This window comes from Panthera pardus, unplaced genomic scaffold, assembly GCF_024362965.1.
Source record: "Panthera pardus isolate Hobbes unplaced genomic scaffold, ASM2436296v1 HiC_scaffold_27, whole genome shotgun sequence".
NCBI classification, from domain to species: Eukaryota; Metazoa; Chordata; class Mammalia; order Carnivora; family Felidae; genus Panthera; species Panthera pardus.
This window is the reverse complement of record NW_026526843.1, coordinates 18547928-18567549: the sequence shown is the minus strand read 5'-3', so window position 1 is coordinate 18567549 and position 19622 is coordinate 18547928. Positions and strand designations below refer to the sequence as shown.

The 19622-nt window shown below is 42.4% G+C and overlaps 1 protein-coding gene across 4 annotated transcripts in view; it reads right to left on the bottom strand.

Annotated features, from left to right (window-relative positions):
• Nucleotides 1-19622, bottom strand: part of MTM1 (myotubularin 1) — a 97401-nt gene that overhangs the window by 9814 nt on the left and 67965 nt on the right. For all 4 annotated transcript variants that reach the window (XM_019435767.2, XM_053892004.1, XM_019435770.2 and 1 more), the window contains 6 exons: nucleotides 18524-18673; nucleotides 14229-14417; nucleotides 10492-10677; nucleotides 4326-4532; nucleotides 3349-3441; nucleotides 2506-2619 (listed from right to left, as the gene is read on the bottom strand). In XM_019435767.2, coding sequence (XP_019291312.1) covers nucleotides 2506-2619; nucleotides 3349-3441; nucleotides 4326-4532; nucleotides 10492-10677; nucleotides 14229-14417; nucleotides 18524-18673 — 939 coding nt within the window. The remainder of the gene's footprint in view (nucleotides 1-2505; nucleotides 2620-3348; nucleotides 3442-4325; nucleotides 4533-10491; nucleotides 10678-14228; nucleotides 14418-18523; nucleotides 18674-19622) is intronic.

Here is a 19622-nt window from a genome sequence, read left to right as displayed (position 1 = left end):
GCCATGCATGTCTGAGAATATCTTTGGCCTACCTAATCATTTGACGGTTTGGTGGCTGGAGAATACTAGGTTGAAACCATTTTCCTTTAAAATTCTGAAGGTAGGGGTGCCTGGGTGGCTTGGTTGAGCGTCCGACTCTTGATTTTGGCTCAGGTCATGATTCCAGGGTTGTGGGATAGAGCCCCTCATCAGGCTCCGCACTGAACGTGGAGCCTGCTTAAGATTCTCTCTCTCTCTCTCTCTCTCTCTCTCTCTCTCTCTCTGCCCCTCTCCCCTGCTCCTGCGTGCACTCTCATTCTCTCTAAAAAAAAAATAAACAAATAAAATTCTGAAGGCAATGATCTACTGAGTTCTAGCTTCCAATACTGATACTGAACAATTTTGTGTTCTCAATCTGCTTATTTGCAAATAACCTGTTCCTTTTCTCTTTGGAAGCTTGGAAGATCTTTTCTTTGTCCCCGGTTGTTTTGAAACTTCATGGAGATGTGTCTTAGTAGGGGTCTATTTTTTTCCACTGCACTGGGGCCCTTGGCAGGCTTTTCAATGTGGAAACTCATGTACTTCAATTCAGGGAAACATTCTCAAATTATTTCTGTGATTTCCTGCTCTATGGCCTCCCCATTTTCTCTTTCTAGAACCTCTACTATGTGGATTTTGGATCTCCAGAAGTGATCTGGTCTCCATATTCCACCTCTATCTCTAATGCTCTTTCTGGGAGATTTCACCTCCTCTTCCAGCTCTTCTTCTGAGATTTTCATTTCTGTGGACGTCATGTGTTTCATTTCAAGTTGGTTTCTGATCTCGAAACGGTCTTTCCAGACAACATCCTGTTATATCTCGCACCACCAACATTTTCTGATCTTTCTTGGGATATTAAATGATGACTGCTTGTGTATGTTTCTGCCCTCCCTGCCTGGTAACTCTTTTCTCCACGCTCTTTCTCACTCCTGGCTGTCTGCTACAATTTAAGAGCGGAGGGCTGAAGAGCCGACTGGAAGCTCTCGGATCATGAGGCTCGTCAAGCTGAGTTTCACTGTGGGGAACCGTAGGTGTTGGTATCTTTAGGTTCTTCTTCTCAGGCCAGTTTCCCCAGAGATGATTGTTTTTAATTGAAGTGGAATTCACATACCATGAAACTCACCATTTTAAAGTCTACAATCCAGTACACTCACAAAAGCTGTGCCACCATCACCTCTATCAGGTTCCGAGATATTTTCATCACTCCACATGGAACATGTTCCGAGATATTTTCATCACTCCAAATGGAAACCTCATACCCATTAAGCAGGCACCCCCCATTCTCCCCTCCCGCTCCTGGAAAACACTCATCTGCTTTCTTGCCTCAATGTACTTGTTATTCTGGACATTTCAAATAAATGGAATCATGCGATCCGTGGCCTCTGTGTCTGGCTCCCCTCATTTAGCATGTTTTCAAGGTTTGTCCATGCTGTTGCCTGGACCCTGACTTCATTCCTTTTTATGACTGAATAGTATTCCAGAGTATACATAGACCACATTCTGTTTCTCCCGTCCTCGCTGATGGACCTGGGGTCATTGCCACCTTTTAGCTATCGTGAGTAGTGCTGCTGTGAACATCTGTGTGCGAATTTTTGTTTCAACTTCTGCCTTCATTTCCCTTGGGTATGTACTAGGAGTGGAATTGCTGGGTCCTAGGACAACTCCATGTTTAGCCTTCTGAGGGAGCCACCACATGGTCTTCTACTGTGGCTGCACCATTTTGCATCCCCACCAACAATGGCCGAGGGCTCCATTTTGTCCCCCGACCCTCACCAACAGAGGTTCTTTCATGCTCCTTCCCGGAACGTGAGGACTTGCTTCCAGAATGCTGGGAGTCAGTAGGGGAAAGAAGCTGCGGCCCTCAGAGTCAGCTCCTCTCCATTCGCCTCACCCCCAGGTGACACTCGGGTCCTCTGCCCAGAGACTCACTCTGCCAGAGTCCTCAGCTCCAGAAGAGTGGAGGGGATCTGAGGAGGCTAACTGCTGATTTCCAACAGACCCTCGGGTGGTCTTATCCTTCCGCTCTGCCCGAAAACCCGAGTCATCTGGGACTCTAGGCAGTGCAAAGAGGGCTGCTTCCTGGCTCCCCCCACTGCTGATCTGAGACTCAGTTTATCAAGCTACGTTGTCTACAAACTTATCAGCTTCTAAAATTTGGTTGCCACATCTCCTTTTTCATCTTCCCTGTTCTTGTAGGTTTATGCCTTTAAAACAATTTCCTCTACTGACATTTTTATGGTGTTTTGGGAGGGAGCCCTTCCGTACCTTTAAAGTCATTCCTACTCCCTGAGGGCAAAGTTAGTGTCTTACCCCTGCACTGAATAGCAGACACTCAACAAGCCCTGGCTGAAGTGAAAGCACCCAGGCTCCGTGGTGAAAAATGAGAAACATTCGCATTTCACACAAACCAAGCTATCATTTTGTTTTCCTTCTTCCTTCAGGAAAGACCAGACGCATTTAATTAAGACGATTAGCATTTCCACTCACCTGTCTTTCTCGAGCAGATTCACAGTTGTATAAGAAAGTACCAAACCGGCAACTATACAGATGATCCAAAATTGTAATCAAAAACCGTTCATTGAATTCAAAAGCTGTAGGGAACTAGACAAAAGCAAACAAGCCAACAAAGCATGAAAACTTGGGGCTGATCTCTTACAGAACTGAAAAGAGGTGCATAATCCGCACACATCCTACAGCTCTTCTCTTGGTGCTGTGCACAGGACTGAGGAGAGTCGAGTTTAGAGGAGAGTCGAGTTTAAAGGAGAGTCGAGTAGGGGTGCCCGGGTGGCTCAGTCGGTTAAGCTTCCGACTCTTGGTTTCGGCTCAGGTCATGATCTCACAGTTCGTGGGATCGAGCCCAGCACTGGGCCCTGTGCTGACAGTGCAGAGCCTGCTTGGGATTCTCTCTCCCCCTCTCTCTCTCTGCCCCTCCCCTGCTTACTCTATCTTTCTCTCTCAAAATAAAATAACTGAATAATAGGAAAGCAAGCCAATTATCTCAGTTCTCCTGGGTGCACAGGGCATATAGGGTAGTTTTATTATTTATGGTGTCATATGTTAGCAGGCATAGCTATATACACGTGCCTCTATACACGTACTGTCAATTCCGTTAGTAGAGATGCTACAGTTAGATATTGAATTTTTAAGACATTATGGAAAATCCCAGACATAAACAGTAGTGAGAATAAAAACGCAAACCCCATATACCCATCATGCAGCTTCAACGATTATTAACATACAAATGTAAATAGAGATGAGGCAAATCCCAGATATTAGACCAAAATATTTAAACACTGAGTCAAACGTATCTTTATCCTATATATCCCTTACCTGTTTTGACATTTGCCATACACAATCAATAAACTGGAGAAAAATAGGAGATCGGTCAGCATCGGCATGGTTTTTGTCACCATGACCTATTCTCTAAAAGGAATTGATGAAGACGATTTGTTATAATTTAAGGGCATGAGACTGAGAAAGCATACAACCCACAAAATGTGACAATACAAGTCCGTGATCTGCTTTCCGATGCCGAATTTTGAACTAGTGGAAATCAAGTATATAAACATCTATAAAATAGCAATACCAACACATGTGCCCCAACTATTTCATCTGACTGGAATTCTGTACCAGTCTAGAGCAGCTGCAGGGAGACAGGGCCAGATGACTCTGCGGTTATGTCAGTGGCACGAAGGGACCAACCCTCAAGTTTGAAGCCTTGAAGCTGGGTCCAAAAGGGTGTTATCATTATCATTAAAAGTAAGTTCTTTCTCTCTTAAAAACAAGACAAAAGCCTTACCATTTATTCTTTTATTAACCATGATTCTTTCTACTTGAAAATGTTATTCACACTACTTAGGAAATGTGGATGACCATCACCTGAGTGACCTTGTTCAGAAGGGTTATGCAAAGGATATCTGGAACCGAGAACTGGAAATGTGTGTATCAGAATAATAAGAATCTAGTATCTCTGTAAAATGCATTTGGCTCTAACAGCTCTAATAGTAGTTGAGAAAGAATTGTCACCCTATCCTCCTCCTTTCACACAAAGTCAATGTGAACATTTTCATGCAGGCTCCTGGTATTACTTTCAAATCAAACTGTAAATAGTGCAGATGGATAGAGAAGTCTCCTAAAACAACTTCTACCTGACCCCAGGCATCACACGTTTTCAAACCTGTAGAGTCTTATCATTCAATACCTCGGATTTTCCTTTTCAAAAGCAAATATGTGGTTTAATGACTAGTTTTTACATCTCAAATGGCAGTAATCTGACATTTAAAAAATGAACTTTATGGTTTACTTACAGAGGCAAATTTATGTCCAAAACTTATCCATTCTTTCTGTACCAGTATTTCAAACCCTTCGATGCTCCGGTAGAAGCTGTCCAACATCAGCATGGCCAGGGACGTCAGCTGGGCAGTTCTGTCCCATCCATCACTGCAGTGCACAAGCACTGAGCTCTTCCCTGAAGAAACTTTGTCTGCTACTTGAATGGCTCCCGTCAAAACAAGCTGGCAAAGAACACGCGAGTCAGTAGGTGGCTGTAAGAGACTGCTGAAATGTGAAATTACAGTTTTTTACTAGCTTACTGGATTAAGGGCCCACCTTACTCCAGTAAGACCTCATCTTAACTAACTGCACTTGCACTGACCCTATTTCTAAAAAGGTCACACTCTGAAGTACGGGGGGGGGGGGAGGGGACGGGGAGGGTGTACCTCAGGACTTCAAGATATGAATTGGGGGGGGGGGAGGAGACACAATTCAGCTCGTAACAGTGATCATTTTAGAAAAATCACTGGTCCAGTAGGTCTAGACCCTAAAGGCCTGATACAGTGGAAATGACCACTGAGCCTTTGACAAAATATGAACTACTCTGTGGCTCACTAGTAGAATACTTATGTAAGGATACAGGGATGGCCTTCTAGTAAAAGTTTGAGACTTAGAAGTACTACTAAATTTATGTACACAAACATTTATTGCCACAATGTCATTTTTGGATGATTTAGGTGTTTATGGAGTAATCCTTTATGAACCATACAATTTACCCATGAGTGTGTGGTTTGGTAAGATTTTGTAAATTTATACAGTTGTGCAACCATCATCACAACCCATCACCCATAAAAAGTCTCGTGTGCCATCTGAGGTCAAACCCTGCTCCCTTCCTCGGCTCCTGGCAACCAATGATCTGCTTTCTTTCTCTACAGTTCTGTGTTTACTAAAAATTTTATGTAAATGGAATAATAAAATAGGTGGTCTTTTTTTTATGTTTATTTATTTTTGAGAGAAAGAGAGAATATGAGCAGGGAGGGGCAGAAAGAGAGAGACACACACAGAATCCGAAGCAGACTCCAGGTCCGAGCTGTCAGCACAGAGCTCGACGTGGGGCTTGAACCCATGAACTGGGAGATCATGACCTGAGCCAAAGTCAGACACTTAACTGACTGAGCTGCCCAGGCACCCTGACTGGCTTAATGCACTTAGCAGCGTGTTTTTAAGGTACATCCATGTTGTCGCCTGTATCAGTCCTTCCTTCCTTTTTAAGGCCAAAAAAAATTCCATTCTATTGACAGATCACATTTTATCTATCCATTCATCAGCTGATAGACATGTAGTTGTTTCTCGTATTTGATTACTATGAATGATGCACACATACACATTTCTAGGGACTTAAGTGTTCATTTATCCTGTGTAAATGCCTAAGAGTGAAATGGTTGGCTCACACGCTAATGTGTACTTATTTAACTTTTTAAGAAACTGCTAAACTGCTTTCAAAAGCCACTGTACCACTTCACGTTGCCACTGTCAGTGTACGAGGGCTCTGTCTTTTCATGCGTTCATCAGCCGTTCACCTACATGACGCTATTTGGGGGCTCCCCAAATTGTAACAGCTGTGCAACAGTCAAGTATTATGGTCGCTTTCACTAATTCAAGGAAAAGAGTAAGTGAAAGATCTGGTTTTTCATTTTACTTATTTATTTTTTAAGTAAGCTCTATGCCCAATGTGGGGCTTGAACACTCGACCCCAAAATCAAGAGTAGCTTGCTCTGCAGACTGAGCCAGCCAGGCACCCCTAAAAATAGGTACTTTTATCATGTTGACATAAACAGTAACCAAAGATAAGTGGACAAAGTAGTCCCAAGAAGGACAGGTTAGGGGACCTGATGGCACATCAGTTATTCATGCAAAAATCACTGTTTTTACAATGACTAGCGCAGCTTTATTTCTTCCAGCATTCTAAGTATCTCCTCAAACTCCCGTTTACAGTTTTTATTTAAGGTGCTTGTGAAGAAAGGGCTGCTGAGAAGCAGTGGTAATGCAGCAGGTCACTTGAGTTCAACTGAAGGAACATTTTTACAGAGGGCAACTTCACTCCAGACATGTCCCTTATCACGAAAAAGAATGCAATCCCAGCCAATTATCTTTAGAAATTATTAGATGTTTGCCAATAGGGTATGAATTCCCGCCATTGCTTCTTGACAGGAACGCCTGGTAGTTATGTAATGACATGTGACACATTGAGCCAATCACAGAATTGTGGTTCCTTTCTAAAGTAATGGTACCCGCCCCCACCACCAGCTTCTGTTGGACTAAAAGAGACAATGCCCACAACACGATGACATGGATTATGTCGCCTTCTAGGAAACACAAAATAATATGTCACTTTCCAACGGGAAGGTCTATAGGGGAAGAGTGTCGAAAAGGACAGAGGGGGGCGCGGGGCGCCTAGGTGGCTCAGTCAGTTAAGTGTCCGACTTTGGCTCAGGTCATGATCTCACAGTTCGTGACTTCCATGTTGGGCTCTGTGCTGACAGCTCAGAGTCTGGAGCCTGCTTCGGATTCTGTGTGTGTGTCTCTCTCTGCTCCTCCCTCTCTCTGTCTCTGGCTCTCTCAAAAATAAACATAAAAAAAGAGAAAAGGGCAGAGAAAAAAATGTAAGCTCCAGGAAACAGAGACACTCTACCCTGTCAGGGCTCCATCGGTGAACTAGAATGACGATATAGGACACGTGCCAAGGTGGTGGTCTTCTCGCTCGCAAAGCCTGCCCTGTGTTGCACAGAGTGGTCGGACTGTTTTGCCTGAACGCAGGCTAGTGGTGGCCATGCCACGTGTCTATCAGCAGTCCTGGGGCCGCAAAATAGCATGGGAGGCTGAATAATGCTCACCAAAGATGGCTGGGTCCTAGCCCCTGCAAATCTGTGAATACTGCCTTATATGGTTAACAGAGACTTTGCAGATGTGATCAAGATAATGACTTTGAGATGGAGAGGTTATCCTGGATTATGCAGGCGGGCCCTAAATTCCATCCCATATATCCTGATAAGAGGGAGCAGAGGGAGATTTCACAGAGAGAAGGCAACATGATTGTGGAAGCAGAGACTGAAGTGATCTGGCCACAGCAAGGAATGCCAGCAGCCACCTGAAGCTAGAAGAGGTGAGGAACAGATTCTCCTCTAGAGCTTCCAGAAGTAGCACAGCCCAAACGTGCTCCCCCATTCCCACCTTATCTTCAAGGTCGAGCTCAACGCTACCCATAACTCTACTCCTCTGTCTTCTAGCACAATCTGACCTATGTCTAAGTAGCCATGAGTCAGATGTCATTACAGGTGTCTCTCTGGGCTCCCCAGTTACAGATGGTCTCCAGATAGAACAATGACAGTTTCTTTCATTTCTTTTGTATCTCCCTCTCTTTGGGCAAAACGATAAAAATTTACAGGGGTCTTTTATGGCATTTTCCATATTCCTTAAGTCCTAACTTCCATACTTCATCTTATGTGATGGCCTTGGACTCCTAATTTCTTCAGACACGTGAGCCATTGAAGAAGACCTACTTCTGACCAGTCTCTCTTCTATCTAGCTCAGAGTAGGAGCTGACTCACCTTGTCTAATAATTCCTGTGCCTGTGCCCTCTCTTTCAGAAAAAAAGCTCTCTCCCTTATTTACAAAAGTAATATATATTCACTGGATAAAAATGGAGAAGGTGAACAAAAGCGCAAAAACGAAACTAAAAATGACCATAATCCCATGAACTCAGCAAGAATCATTGCTAACGTGTCCCTCTCAGCATCATTAAAGGGCTCAGCTTGAGTTGGTTGCCCAACAGCTGATTCTCACGTTTCCATCTCAGTCCCAAGCCCCTGTTCTGAGTTCCACCTTGCAGGAAGAAAATTGCCTGTTACCTATCACCAGGTGGATGGCCCGCTGCTGCCTCAAACAGATGATGTTTTTTTTAACCAAGACCCTGCTCAGGACAATCTTGCATCTGCAAATGGTGGTGTCATCTTCCCAGTTACCCAGCTTCACCCTCTTGGCATCAGCCTACATTTCTTGAGATCCTGTGTCTAGGTAATCATCAAGCCCACAGGCCCTTCCTCGGAAAGCTCTCCTGTCTGTCCCTTTCATAGTGCCCCCCTCCCCACCTGGACATGTTCTAATTCTGATCATTACCACCCTGCCTCTGGATACCTGAAGTGGTTATTTTCTGACTTTACCTTCTTTCCTTTCCTATAAGAACCTGCCAGAACATTTTCCTACTACTTCACTACTCCAAAACCTCTGGGGCTTCCAACAACCTAGCTTCATGGCCAAGGCCTCTGACCACCTGGCTTCTCCCAGGTCTCTGAGATGAACCTGCAACTCCAGAATTCCTCACTCTTCCCAACAGGGCCTCCCCCAGGCCTGTTCCTGGACTTTGGTTCAGAATGCCTCCTTCTCTAGAATGGGTTCCCTCGTCCCTTCCACTTAACACACTGCAGCAAGGAGCAGAAGCTTTCCTGTCACACGTACATACCACGTCTTCAACCGCACAAACCTCCTTAAAGGCAGAAGTATGTCTCATACCTTCTTCCATTCATGAGGTCTAGTGTGATGCTTTGCATATAAGAGTACACTACTTTTTTGTTTACCTTTTACTAATTTTATTTAACTCCGGTTTTAACAAACTGATACATATATATTCTGAAAATGGTAGTAATTTTGTTTCTAATACTACCATTTTAAAAAATAAATGTTTATTTTAGAATAGTTTCAGATTTACAAAAAAGTTATAAAGGTACTACAGAAAGTTCGCATATACTCGACCCAGTTTGCCCTATTCCTGACCTCCTATAATGGTGTGGTACATTTGTCACAACCAGTGAAGCGATATTGACATACTATGAAATTATCAATGAGCATATTAGCTTATTTTTAATAAAGCGCATACTTTATTCAGGTCTCCTTAGTTTCTACTTAATGTCCTTTTTCTTTTTTTTTTTTTTTTTTTTTTTTTTTTTTTTAATTTTTTTTTTTTCAACGTTTTTTATTTATTTTTGGGACAGAGAGAGACAGAGCATGAACGGGGGAGGGGCAGAGAGAGAGGGAGACACAGAATCGGAAACAGGCTCCAGGCTCCGAGCCATCAGCCCAGAGCCTGACGCGGGGCTCGAACTCACGGACCGGACCGCGAGATCGTGACCTGGCTGAAGTCGGACGCTTAACCGACTGCGCCACCCAGGCGCCCCATAATGTCCTTTTTCTAAAGCAGGCTGCCAGCCAGGACCCCACGTTACCTTCAGCTGTCACAATTAATTTGTTTTGCTAACTCCTTTTTGAGAATAATGAATTAAGAAAAAAATGAAAGTTATAGACAGGCAAAAGAAAAATATGATTCCTATCAAATTTGAAAGTACAATTTGACTAGAAAATAATCTATATCAAAAATGCACCTATTTAAAGTGGGCTTTTCGTTTGTTTACAGAACTAAATGGTGGTTTCTAAAAGTGTTAGTTTCCTCAGATAGCTTCAAGTACTTTTACTCTTAAAGACTGCAGGCTTTTGATGGCTTTATCAAGATGAAGGATTGAATATAATCAAGGCATAAAGTTCATTCTTTAAAATAAGTCAATTTGAGATTATTTTCAATAAAAACAATCTATCTCTAGGTCCTTGAGGGTCATACCCAGTAACGGTTAGATAATCAATTGGCTGTTCCTAAATAAATCTGCATGAAACCCCAACTACTTGTTATCGACAACACGGGAAGTGACATCTCTACCAACACTCAAACTGTTCTGGAGTGATGCTGTGAAATCTGTAATTTAGGTAAGCAAATTATAAAGAGACACAAAACCGTCAAATGTAGAACCCTACACTACAAATAACTGCTCAATTTTAAAACTGAAGGAATTAAAAGAGATTCCTGTTCCACTAAACAATGACTTCCTTTTTTATACATGTAAATCTTTTTTAAAAAAAATATACTTGCCTTGGGGCATCTGGGTGGCTGAGTCAACTAAGCATCCAACTCTGGCTCAGGTCATGATCTCATGGTTGATGAGTTCGAGCCCCACATTGGGCTCTGTGCTGACAGCTCAGAGCCTGGAGCCTGCTTCGGATTCTGTGTCTCCCTCTCTGTCTCTGCCCCTCCCCTGCTCTCTCTCAAAAATAAATAAACATAAAAATATATATATATATATATATATGTTTACTTGCCTTGATGTGTTCTAACCAGTGAGTAGACTCCAAACTGGACAACCAGTGAGATTCTTCCACATTAGGATAAACAATGTCTTTGACTTTTTTTAAAGATTCCCTCATAACATGAATGTTATGAATGTCTAAGAAGAAAAGTTCGGCGTTGTGATATGCATCATCACTTTCATATCCTCCTCCTGTTGCCTGAGAAACAGCAAGATATACAAATAATCAGTTGGATTTTCTACTTCGTCAGTAACTTAGCCAAATATTTCAAGTTACTGGTCCTCCAAATCTCAACTTAAAACCTTCCGACTTAGATGCAATGACTGATGTGACCTGACTTCCTACCCAACACAGCCTCAACAACATTAGTCACACTCTGAGCTAGAAGAAAATAGCAGGCTGGCAATTTCCTGGGGATCTGTATTCACAAGAAAAAAATCATTTCAAAATGTTCCATAATTACTAGCTCTTCTTCTGGATCTGGAAAGGCATGAGCAGGTTCTCAAGGGTCCTTGTCCTCTATCAGCTCTGTAGAAGTACTCTTCTTCAGCAGCGGTGGAGGGGGGGTAGAAGGGGGTGGAGGCGCTTTGGCCCCTCTTTGCTATGTGATTTGAGGCAAGGCACTCAACCTCCCTGAGCCTCAACGTTCTCTCCCACAGAATAGGCAATAACACTTCAGTAGGTTAAACAGGATTAAAAGGAGGCACACTCTATCACAGCTAACACCAGCCACCATTTAATGAGCCCCAGTGAGGTTCCAGATACTGATTCTTGCTTTCCATAATCTTATCTAATTCTTACAGCAATGCTGCAAGCAAGGGAGGTATTACTATCCCCATTTTGCGAAAGAGAAGAGATACTATTTAACGATCCCCAAAGCCCCATGGTAATCAACAGAATTCACGCTGAGTTCAAAGCCCAAACCTTTTCTAGTGCACCATGACTGTTTGTCTGCTGTGCAAACACCAAGGACAGAGAGCTGCACGTAGTAGGCCCTCAAAGAGCAAAAGGTTTCGAGGGGAGACAAGATGGCCACCACCTATACCACAGCACCTGAAAGTATTATCTTGCCAGGGCAGGTATCCGTCCACCTTCACAATGTGGTGAAGATACCCATTTTCCACGTAGAGAAAAAGAAATGTAATGGTTTTGTTGAAGAACCTGGTTGCATTTTGTTTAATGTTTTAACATGCCATGGAACATGTGGCCTCTGGCCCTTTAAGAAAAAGTTAAATAATTCATAGACTTGCCAAGAAAGCAATGTTCTATAAGCTGAAATGGAAGGGGAAGGCACTGGACAAATGTGCTATTGCTACATTTTGCCTCTTTTTATTTATAACAATAGGAAGAATATATAACATATTTTAGAGCTTGTTACTAACAGCATCATCAGTAGTTAAGTAGACAATACACATTCACATTACCATTTTTAAAAAGTTATTAGCTAACGAATAGACAGATGAGCCTTATTTCCCTGTTGTTGGTTATCCATGCCTCAGGGCATAGCACTTTGCAGCTCAGATCAGAGGCCAAGACAGAGGCGCTCCTATCCACCTGGCAGTTACTTCCTAAGCTGCAGGCTACCAGCCTGGGAGGAGATAGCAAGCCTAAATTTTGCTGGAGCTGCAAGCCTATAAAGCAATGACACACGTCACCCTCCCAGAGATGACCTGCTTCTCTACACATGTGGTTTTTAAAAAGCTACGGTGATTTGCAAAGAGATTCTCAATGCTGGAGTTTCTTTCATACATAACTGAAGATACCATGCAAAAATAAAAAAAAAAATAAAAGGAAAACTATACTTGCTGCTCATTGCCAGAGCAAAGACAGGCATTAATGCGGTTCCACTGTAACCACAGCAGACCGCCACCAAATTGAAGCAGCCTGGTGCTGAGTCTTATCTACGCCTGGGGTTGGTTTGTTTACTTTAAAATGGTGTAATGTCGCTTATTACATCGGAGGTTGTAAATTTCTAAATCTCCACAAGGGAGGAACAATTAGGTCCAAAGAGAACAGAAGTCACAAGGGTAAAAATCAATTAGTCAAGCATAGATTGAGTTCCCAAAAGTTCCAATTCTCCATCTCTGGTTACTTTGGAAGTCTTTTCAGTTTCCTTCTCTTCAACAGAAAGGAACAACCCAGATTATCTAATATGACAATGCGAAGGTTCAAGGGCCTGTTGCTATGGATATAGATGACGAGGGGAGAGACACAGCCAAGGGAGGAGGGAACCAGAGCTTGATTTTTAAAGAATGCTGCAGAGATCTTTAAAGCCTAGGTTTTTTCCTTAATTTTTTTCTTCCCTTCATCCCTAACAGGACTAGCAACACAGGCATATTTCCTGAGTGTTAAAAGGCATTCAAGAATTCTACTGCTATAGCAGTAAGCTTGAGTTAATATGATGAAGGTATTTGTTTTATACATTTACATATTTTAAAATATTCTTTCTAAATACTTCATTTTAATGTAACACCATATCTATTTCAGGCTAAATGTGTACATGCAGATATTGCATTTTATGCATGTTTTGAACTCTCAACTATATATGAGGGAAGGAACAGAGATATCTAAAGTTATGAAGAATGCAAGAAGATATTCATAGTTAGACTTAATTTCCTACGTTTTACTTATAATTCCTAATTTACTCATGAATACCACTCCTGATTGCTTTACATAGAATTTCCAAATCATTTCCATCAGTGAGACAAAAACTGTTACTGCAGTAATAGAGAGCTTGTCCAAGAGCACACCGGGAGCAGAGGGGACCCCCACCCCCCATGCAAATGTGGAAGACACACGATCCGTGTGCAAACAACCACAGTCTGCATCTCTCTCTGAGCCACTGGAGGATGTGTTTTGCTTTTGGGTTCTTGTCTTGTGCTATGAATAATTGAAGATGCCAGAAAAGTGACCTCGGGATAAGCAAAGTATTCAAGATGATGAAATTTAAGCCTACAGCTGACGAGAAACAATAAATCTGAAAGGCGGAATGGTGGTGAACAACGTGGGGCAGGCCCACTGTGAGCACTTGGGAGTGACAGCTGGCAATAACAGGAGACGGAAAACACAAAAAGAAAAGAAGAAATCGAATGTTAAAAGCGTATCAATCTGGGGCTGATTAGAGTCTGGGCAAACAGCCTTATATCTTGCGGCAACTTCTGGGGAGCTTCTGAAAGCAACGCTACATAGTCACTGATGTTCACAGCGACGTCCCCAAACAATTTTAGGGGCACTTGGCACACTCTGCTTAAGAAGGCCAAGAAGACAATGGAGACAGATTGCTGCTGAAAACAGTAACATTGTGTGTGCCTGATTGTAAAATCCATATACAGAAATCTCCTTTTATTGAATTATCTTATATAAATGAGCAGGCACATTAACAAGTGCAGTGAAGAGACCGTTTGGATGAAGCTACAGATTTAGGGTTTAACCATTGCAGCTTCCCACAACTCCTCGTAGATGCCTAAGGCACTCCAAAGAGGGCTGAACTTGCGACAGGATTGAAGTTCATTATAGTTCGATACTCATCTAATTTACCTAAAGGTTATTCTCATTTAACGGATTCACATTTTAAAATACGTTTTGTGATTAAAACTACTTCCTATGTCAGCAAAGTAGTCTTCCTATTTCAACTAAGTTTAACTATTAACGTAAGCCCACAAAGTGCCACACCACGGCAAACCCAATCATGTAAAACATGGCACACTGTATCTAAGAGAAGCATTTGTCATGTCACTAAATGCACTCACCTTGTTCGCCACTGCATTTACATTGGGTCTTGCATCATAGATTGTGAGTTTAGAAATTTGTCTATTAGTCTCCCTGATAACATCGAGATACTTCTCATCATCCTTATTCCGTTTACCACTCATACCGACAAGAGGCTGACTGCAACGCACGATGACGGTCTTGTTTTCTGGATGAATCCATGACAGCACCTAAGGTTAGTTCAGAAATTTTAAGCTATCAGGAAAAAAACAAATCTCAAAACAGAAATACCCAAAACAGAAAGCACTAACAATCATGAGGAAGTGAATCTGATTTTGCCAAAACAGAATACCGGTTCACCTGTGATTTTACGCAATGTGCTCAGCAACACACATTTAACAGTGACAATTATCCAGAGGCAGCTAGAATAACCAATTGCTTTACTAGTGTTTTCTTGTAGAAGTTAAATGCTTACCGAAAAAAAAAAAAAGTTCTCTCGCTTAAAGGAAATAAAAATCTTCTGATATTACTTCTGCTCTGTAGCTTGTACTGGATTTCTCAGTGATACGTAAAGGAAATCACGTCTGGTACAACGTGTCTCCATAATACCAACTCACATCTACAGCTCATGTAGATGTGAAGCACATGTCTGCTGTGGCTGTAGCCTGGGCACTAAGCTCACAGTCTGTGTCACTTCTGTCTCCTCCGCCATCGAATGAGGAGGAGCATGACTCCATGGCCCTGCTGGGAGGATGAATGAAAAACACAGGTGAAGTACCTTCCAGGGGTGAGCTGGGCAGCCCACGGAGTCAGATATGAAAAACTATGAAAAGCAGACAGAAGAACTAAAGAAGCAGAAGTGTCTGAGCTCACTTAATAGAAGGCCAAATGCGCCGTCATCCCTGAAGTCACCCCCTCCGTGACGGCAAATGATAAGCACTGATGTCCATGAAAATCGATGTACATGATGCCGACATTGGGTTAGTGAGAAAAGAGGATGTGACGGCATTAATGAATACTCATTCATGGACTCTTCACGCCATGAAGAGACCTGTACAAAACACCACTGTGACTCCTAAGAGTCCAAAGGCTGAGAAGTGGGAAGCCCTGGGACAAGAACTGGCCCTCCCCGACCTCCACTTTGTAACCAACAAGGTGGAGATGGGACCTGCCCAGCCTGCCTCCTGTGGCCCTCGCTTTAAGACCACTAAGAGACACGAGATCACTTTGACATGTGCACGGAGTTGTCATTTTTCAGGTTTACTGCAATGTAAGTGACATGCGGCACTGTGGAAGTTTAAGCTGTACAACATGTTGATCTGATACAAGATCACTTTCAAAAAAGAAAATTGCTACACGTAAGAGACCTATTACTTGATAGAGACCCTCCCAAGTTTTAAACTGAAATCAGGTCCTGGGCAAGACACCGTCCTGTGCCACCACCCATGCCTTCCCTTCCTCCACCCCTCTTCTCTCTGCTTGGGAAGTTTAAGGCTGGAGTCACCGGATCATATTAAGAAATGCTTCTAAGTTGTTTCACTTCCTCTTTTCTTTTTCTTGAGGGATCTTGACTACCTTTTTATTTTTTTAATATTTATTTATTTACTTAATGTTTATTAATTTTTGAGAGAGAGTGTAAGTGGGGGCAGGGCAGAGAGAGAGGGAGACTCAGAATCCGAAGCAGGCTCCAGGCTCCAACCTGTCAGCACAGAGCCCGATGCAGAGCTCGAACCCACGAACTGCGAGATCATGACCTGAGCCAAAGTCAGACGCTTAACCCACTGAGCCACAAGGAGCCCCTATTTTTGAGAGAGAAAGCAGAGAAGGGGCAGAGAGAGAGGGAGAAAAAAAATCTCAAGCAGTCTCTGCGCTGTCAGCATAGACCCCAATACGGGGCTCAAACTCATAAACCATGAGATCATGGCTCAAGCCGAAAATAAGAGTCAGATGCTTAACTGACTGAGCCGCCCAGGCACCCCTTGACTACCTTTTTAAAAGGATGCTTGCTGTTTGGCTCACAGGTATAAATAATAGTAGCTTCACAACATCAACTACCATGACTGCTTTCAAAGTATATGGTACTATATTAGGTTATTCCTACTAAAGTTAATATCTAGAAGCCATAGATAATTAAGGATGTACACAAATATTTAGCCACCAAAAAAGATGTTGATCACAGCGTTGTTTATAATAGCAAAAAAATGAAAAAATAACCAAGATGTCTCATAATAAAAAACTGATTAAATACATATGGTGCATGTACACACTGGCACACAGATGTTTAACAGCAGGAAACGCTCTTTCCAAGATAATGTTACACAGAGAAAGCAGAGACACAAATGACAGCATAATTTCTTTTTTTTTCCAAATAAAAATATGTATGCATAGAAGGAAGTCTGGAAGGACACAGACCAAAATGTTAACTGTGGTTCTCACTAGGTGGCAGAATCCTTTTTCTTTATCGGCATTTTGTAAAATATGTGAAGTAACTATGTGTTACTTATATGTTAAGGACTTGTGTAACATTAAGACAAACCTATGAGAGAAAAAGGAATGCATAAGAGAACATATGTATGCATTGATGGGAACATCAATGCATGTGGATCATTTTGTTATTAAATGGTATCTTATAATAGTTCATATGCTATTTATGTACAAATAACAAAACTGCTTTCTCATCAATTCTTCTTGTATTTTTACATGGGCTTTCTTAAAAAAAGAACTGAATATCAAATAGTAAGGATTTCACATTAAAAGCGAATGCATTTTCTGGGTTATAGTCAAGAGTCAGATGGTTATGAGGTATATCAGAAAAAGTACATTATCTACTATTAAATATGATTAAGCATGGTAATCTATAAAGATATAGATGTGAAGGAGAACTTAGCTTTAGTTTTATTAGGAAAAATAAATACAAATTTGTGGCCACTATGAAGTAAGAAGGATCAATAAAATGGGTAAATAAGTAAAAAGTTAAGCATCTTATGTGTTCTACAGTGGGCTCTCATTCACTCAGAAGAGTGGAAACTAGGGGGTCAAGATGGCAGCCTGAGCACACTTGTTTCCTCTCCTCTCCTGACCCAAATCCCATGAAATACACACACACACACACACACCCCTCCTCTCCTGCCCCAAATCCTGTGAAACACACACACACACACACACACACACACACACACACACACACACACACGTTTCTCATGGTAGACGTTCAACTGAATGAAGGCATGAAGGAAGTCGATCCACACTACCCTAACCTCCTCCTCCTGTGGGCAAGACAAATATTAGCAAAGACAGCTGGCCAAGGCAGGGGTGGAGTCTACGGCTACAACACAGAAAAGTATGTCGCAGAAGAGCACGAGAGGAGTAAACTTGTAATTCTAGCCTCGTTGGCACTGTATTCTAGCAAAACCAGCTGAAAAACATGTTCAAATACAATATACATCATTACGATCTGAACAGACACTGAGAATTAGAGAAGGGAGCGAATTTTAAAGTTATGATTCCTGTTATGTTGACACTAGACCAAAGTTTCACACGAATGTCCTTTTAAGGACAAAAAATGTCTAGACTTGGAGTTAAAGGCAAGGTGACATTAAATCTTAATTTCTTCTATCCTTGTTTTTCCAAAATCTGTTATTTAGAAAAACAAAAACAAAGCGATGTACTCATTATGACATGCTCTGATAATTAAGAGAGGAAAAATTCTCTAAATTTTTAGTCAAGAAAATTTATGTACACAAAGTAGATGGCGTGACTCACATAAATATTCAAGAGCCAAAGAGAACTTGGTGAACTAGGTCCAAGGATACTGCAAGCATACCGTCTGGAATCATGTGCATCTGGCGCTCGGGCAGCTGGCAAACATGATGAGGATGAGCTAACCCTAATAAAGGTGGCCGCATACAAAAGCCTGTACCCTTGTGCTCTGTGCTCTGTGACATTAGACAGATAGTGCGTTGTTTCCAGTATGATTTGGCTGACACTTGTCAAGGGCCCGTCACACATAAGGTATGGGGCTGCAAAGGTGAAAACCGGAAAGTCCCTATACTTCCTTCTATCCTTCCAGCAAGCACCTGGTTTACGTATGGTAGTGTCACTTTCACCCTCTCCTGTATGAGAATTACTTGCGCTCATTCTCTGTCCTTGATTGTGAACTCCCGGAAGGCAGGTGCGGTCTCACTTCTTTTCCCGTTCAGCGCAGTCCTTTGTGTGCTCAGCGGGCACTCAAAAACGACACGGTGGACTGAGATTCCAAGAGTGTGTCTCTGACTGGATTCCTGTTCTTATGGGACAAAAGGCAGTCTTTGAGGAAAACATTAACTGTAGTACTCACTGGAATTCGGTTTCTGGATCTAAAAGTTGCGACTCTCCTGAGATCATCATCTGAGGCACGATATGGAACCACCAAGAGAGCAGGGTAGGTGTCACATAGTTCATAGCACTTATTGATAAAAGTGATTCTCCAGTGGTGGTTAGGCAAGCCCTGCAGGAGAGAAGGATGTCCAAGTCAGTATTGCACGGCTCCGTCTCCGGACTGGCCTTGGGTCTCCTTTCCTTTTGCTAGCAGAATCTGCACGTGCCTCTTTGAACACAGGGTAGGGACGGTCTACTGATTTATAATAAAGGGAGCCAAATCAGTCATCTGGACAACATAAGAACACAAGACAAAACACTGGTGGCTTCCATAATTCTAAAATGTCATTGGTAAATACAAATTCTCTTGAATTTGAGCTCCTCGTTAATTTCACGTCAAACTATTCCTTACTATGTGTGTAACAGTAAGCCCAAGTGCATCTCCCACCTACGTACCCTCCCCACCCCAGAGAAAAGTGCATCACATAATTTTAACCTGTGTCCACTTGAGGGTAGAAGAGACATTGGGCAACTGCCTCTCCCTACTCAAAACAGAGTGAATGCATCAGTCTGCTCCAAAGTAGAAAGAGGCTAAGTTTATGCAGAAAGTCACAGAGGGGAAGTAAAGGAAAACCCCTCTGGGGAGGCTCATTTCGCCACCTCCTAAAAGTGTTTTCAACCAAGTTGTTTGGGATTGGCGGTCACTCCGTAGGCTGTGTGAGAAATACAGCCACCTGCATTCTAAGCAGATGGCTAACGTGACAGGGAGACATGGAATACACTTGCCATTCTGCCAGCTACCCACAAAACCGCGTATGGACAAGATCCAGAGGTGGTGGAATATTCTCTCCCCATACTCACAAATACACAAATACACACACAAAGGTGAGCTATGTGGGTGTTTGCTGTGGGGACAGACATTGTACCTTTTCCTTAGGTCTGGTCCTATAGACCACGGACCAAACAGGTGAGTCTGATGCTGAGTCCAATTAGAGAGTTATAAGTCCCATGAGAAAGTTATAAGAAGAAAAGATGAAATATAATGGCAGTCTAGAACAAGATACCTTCAACAGTTCATA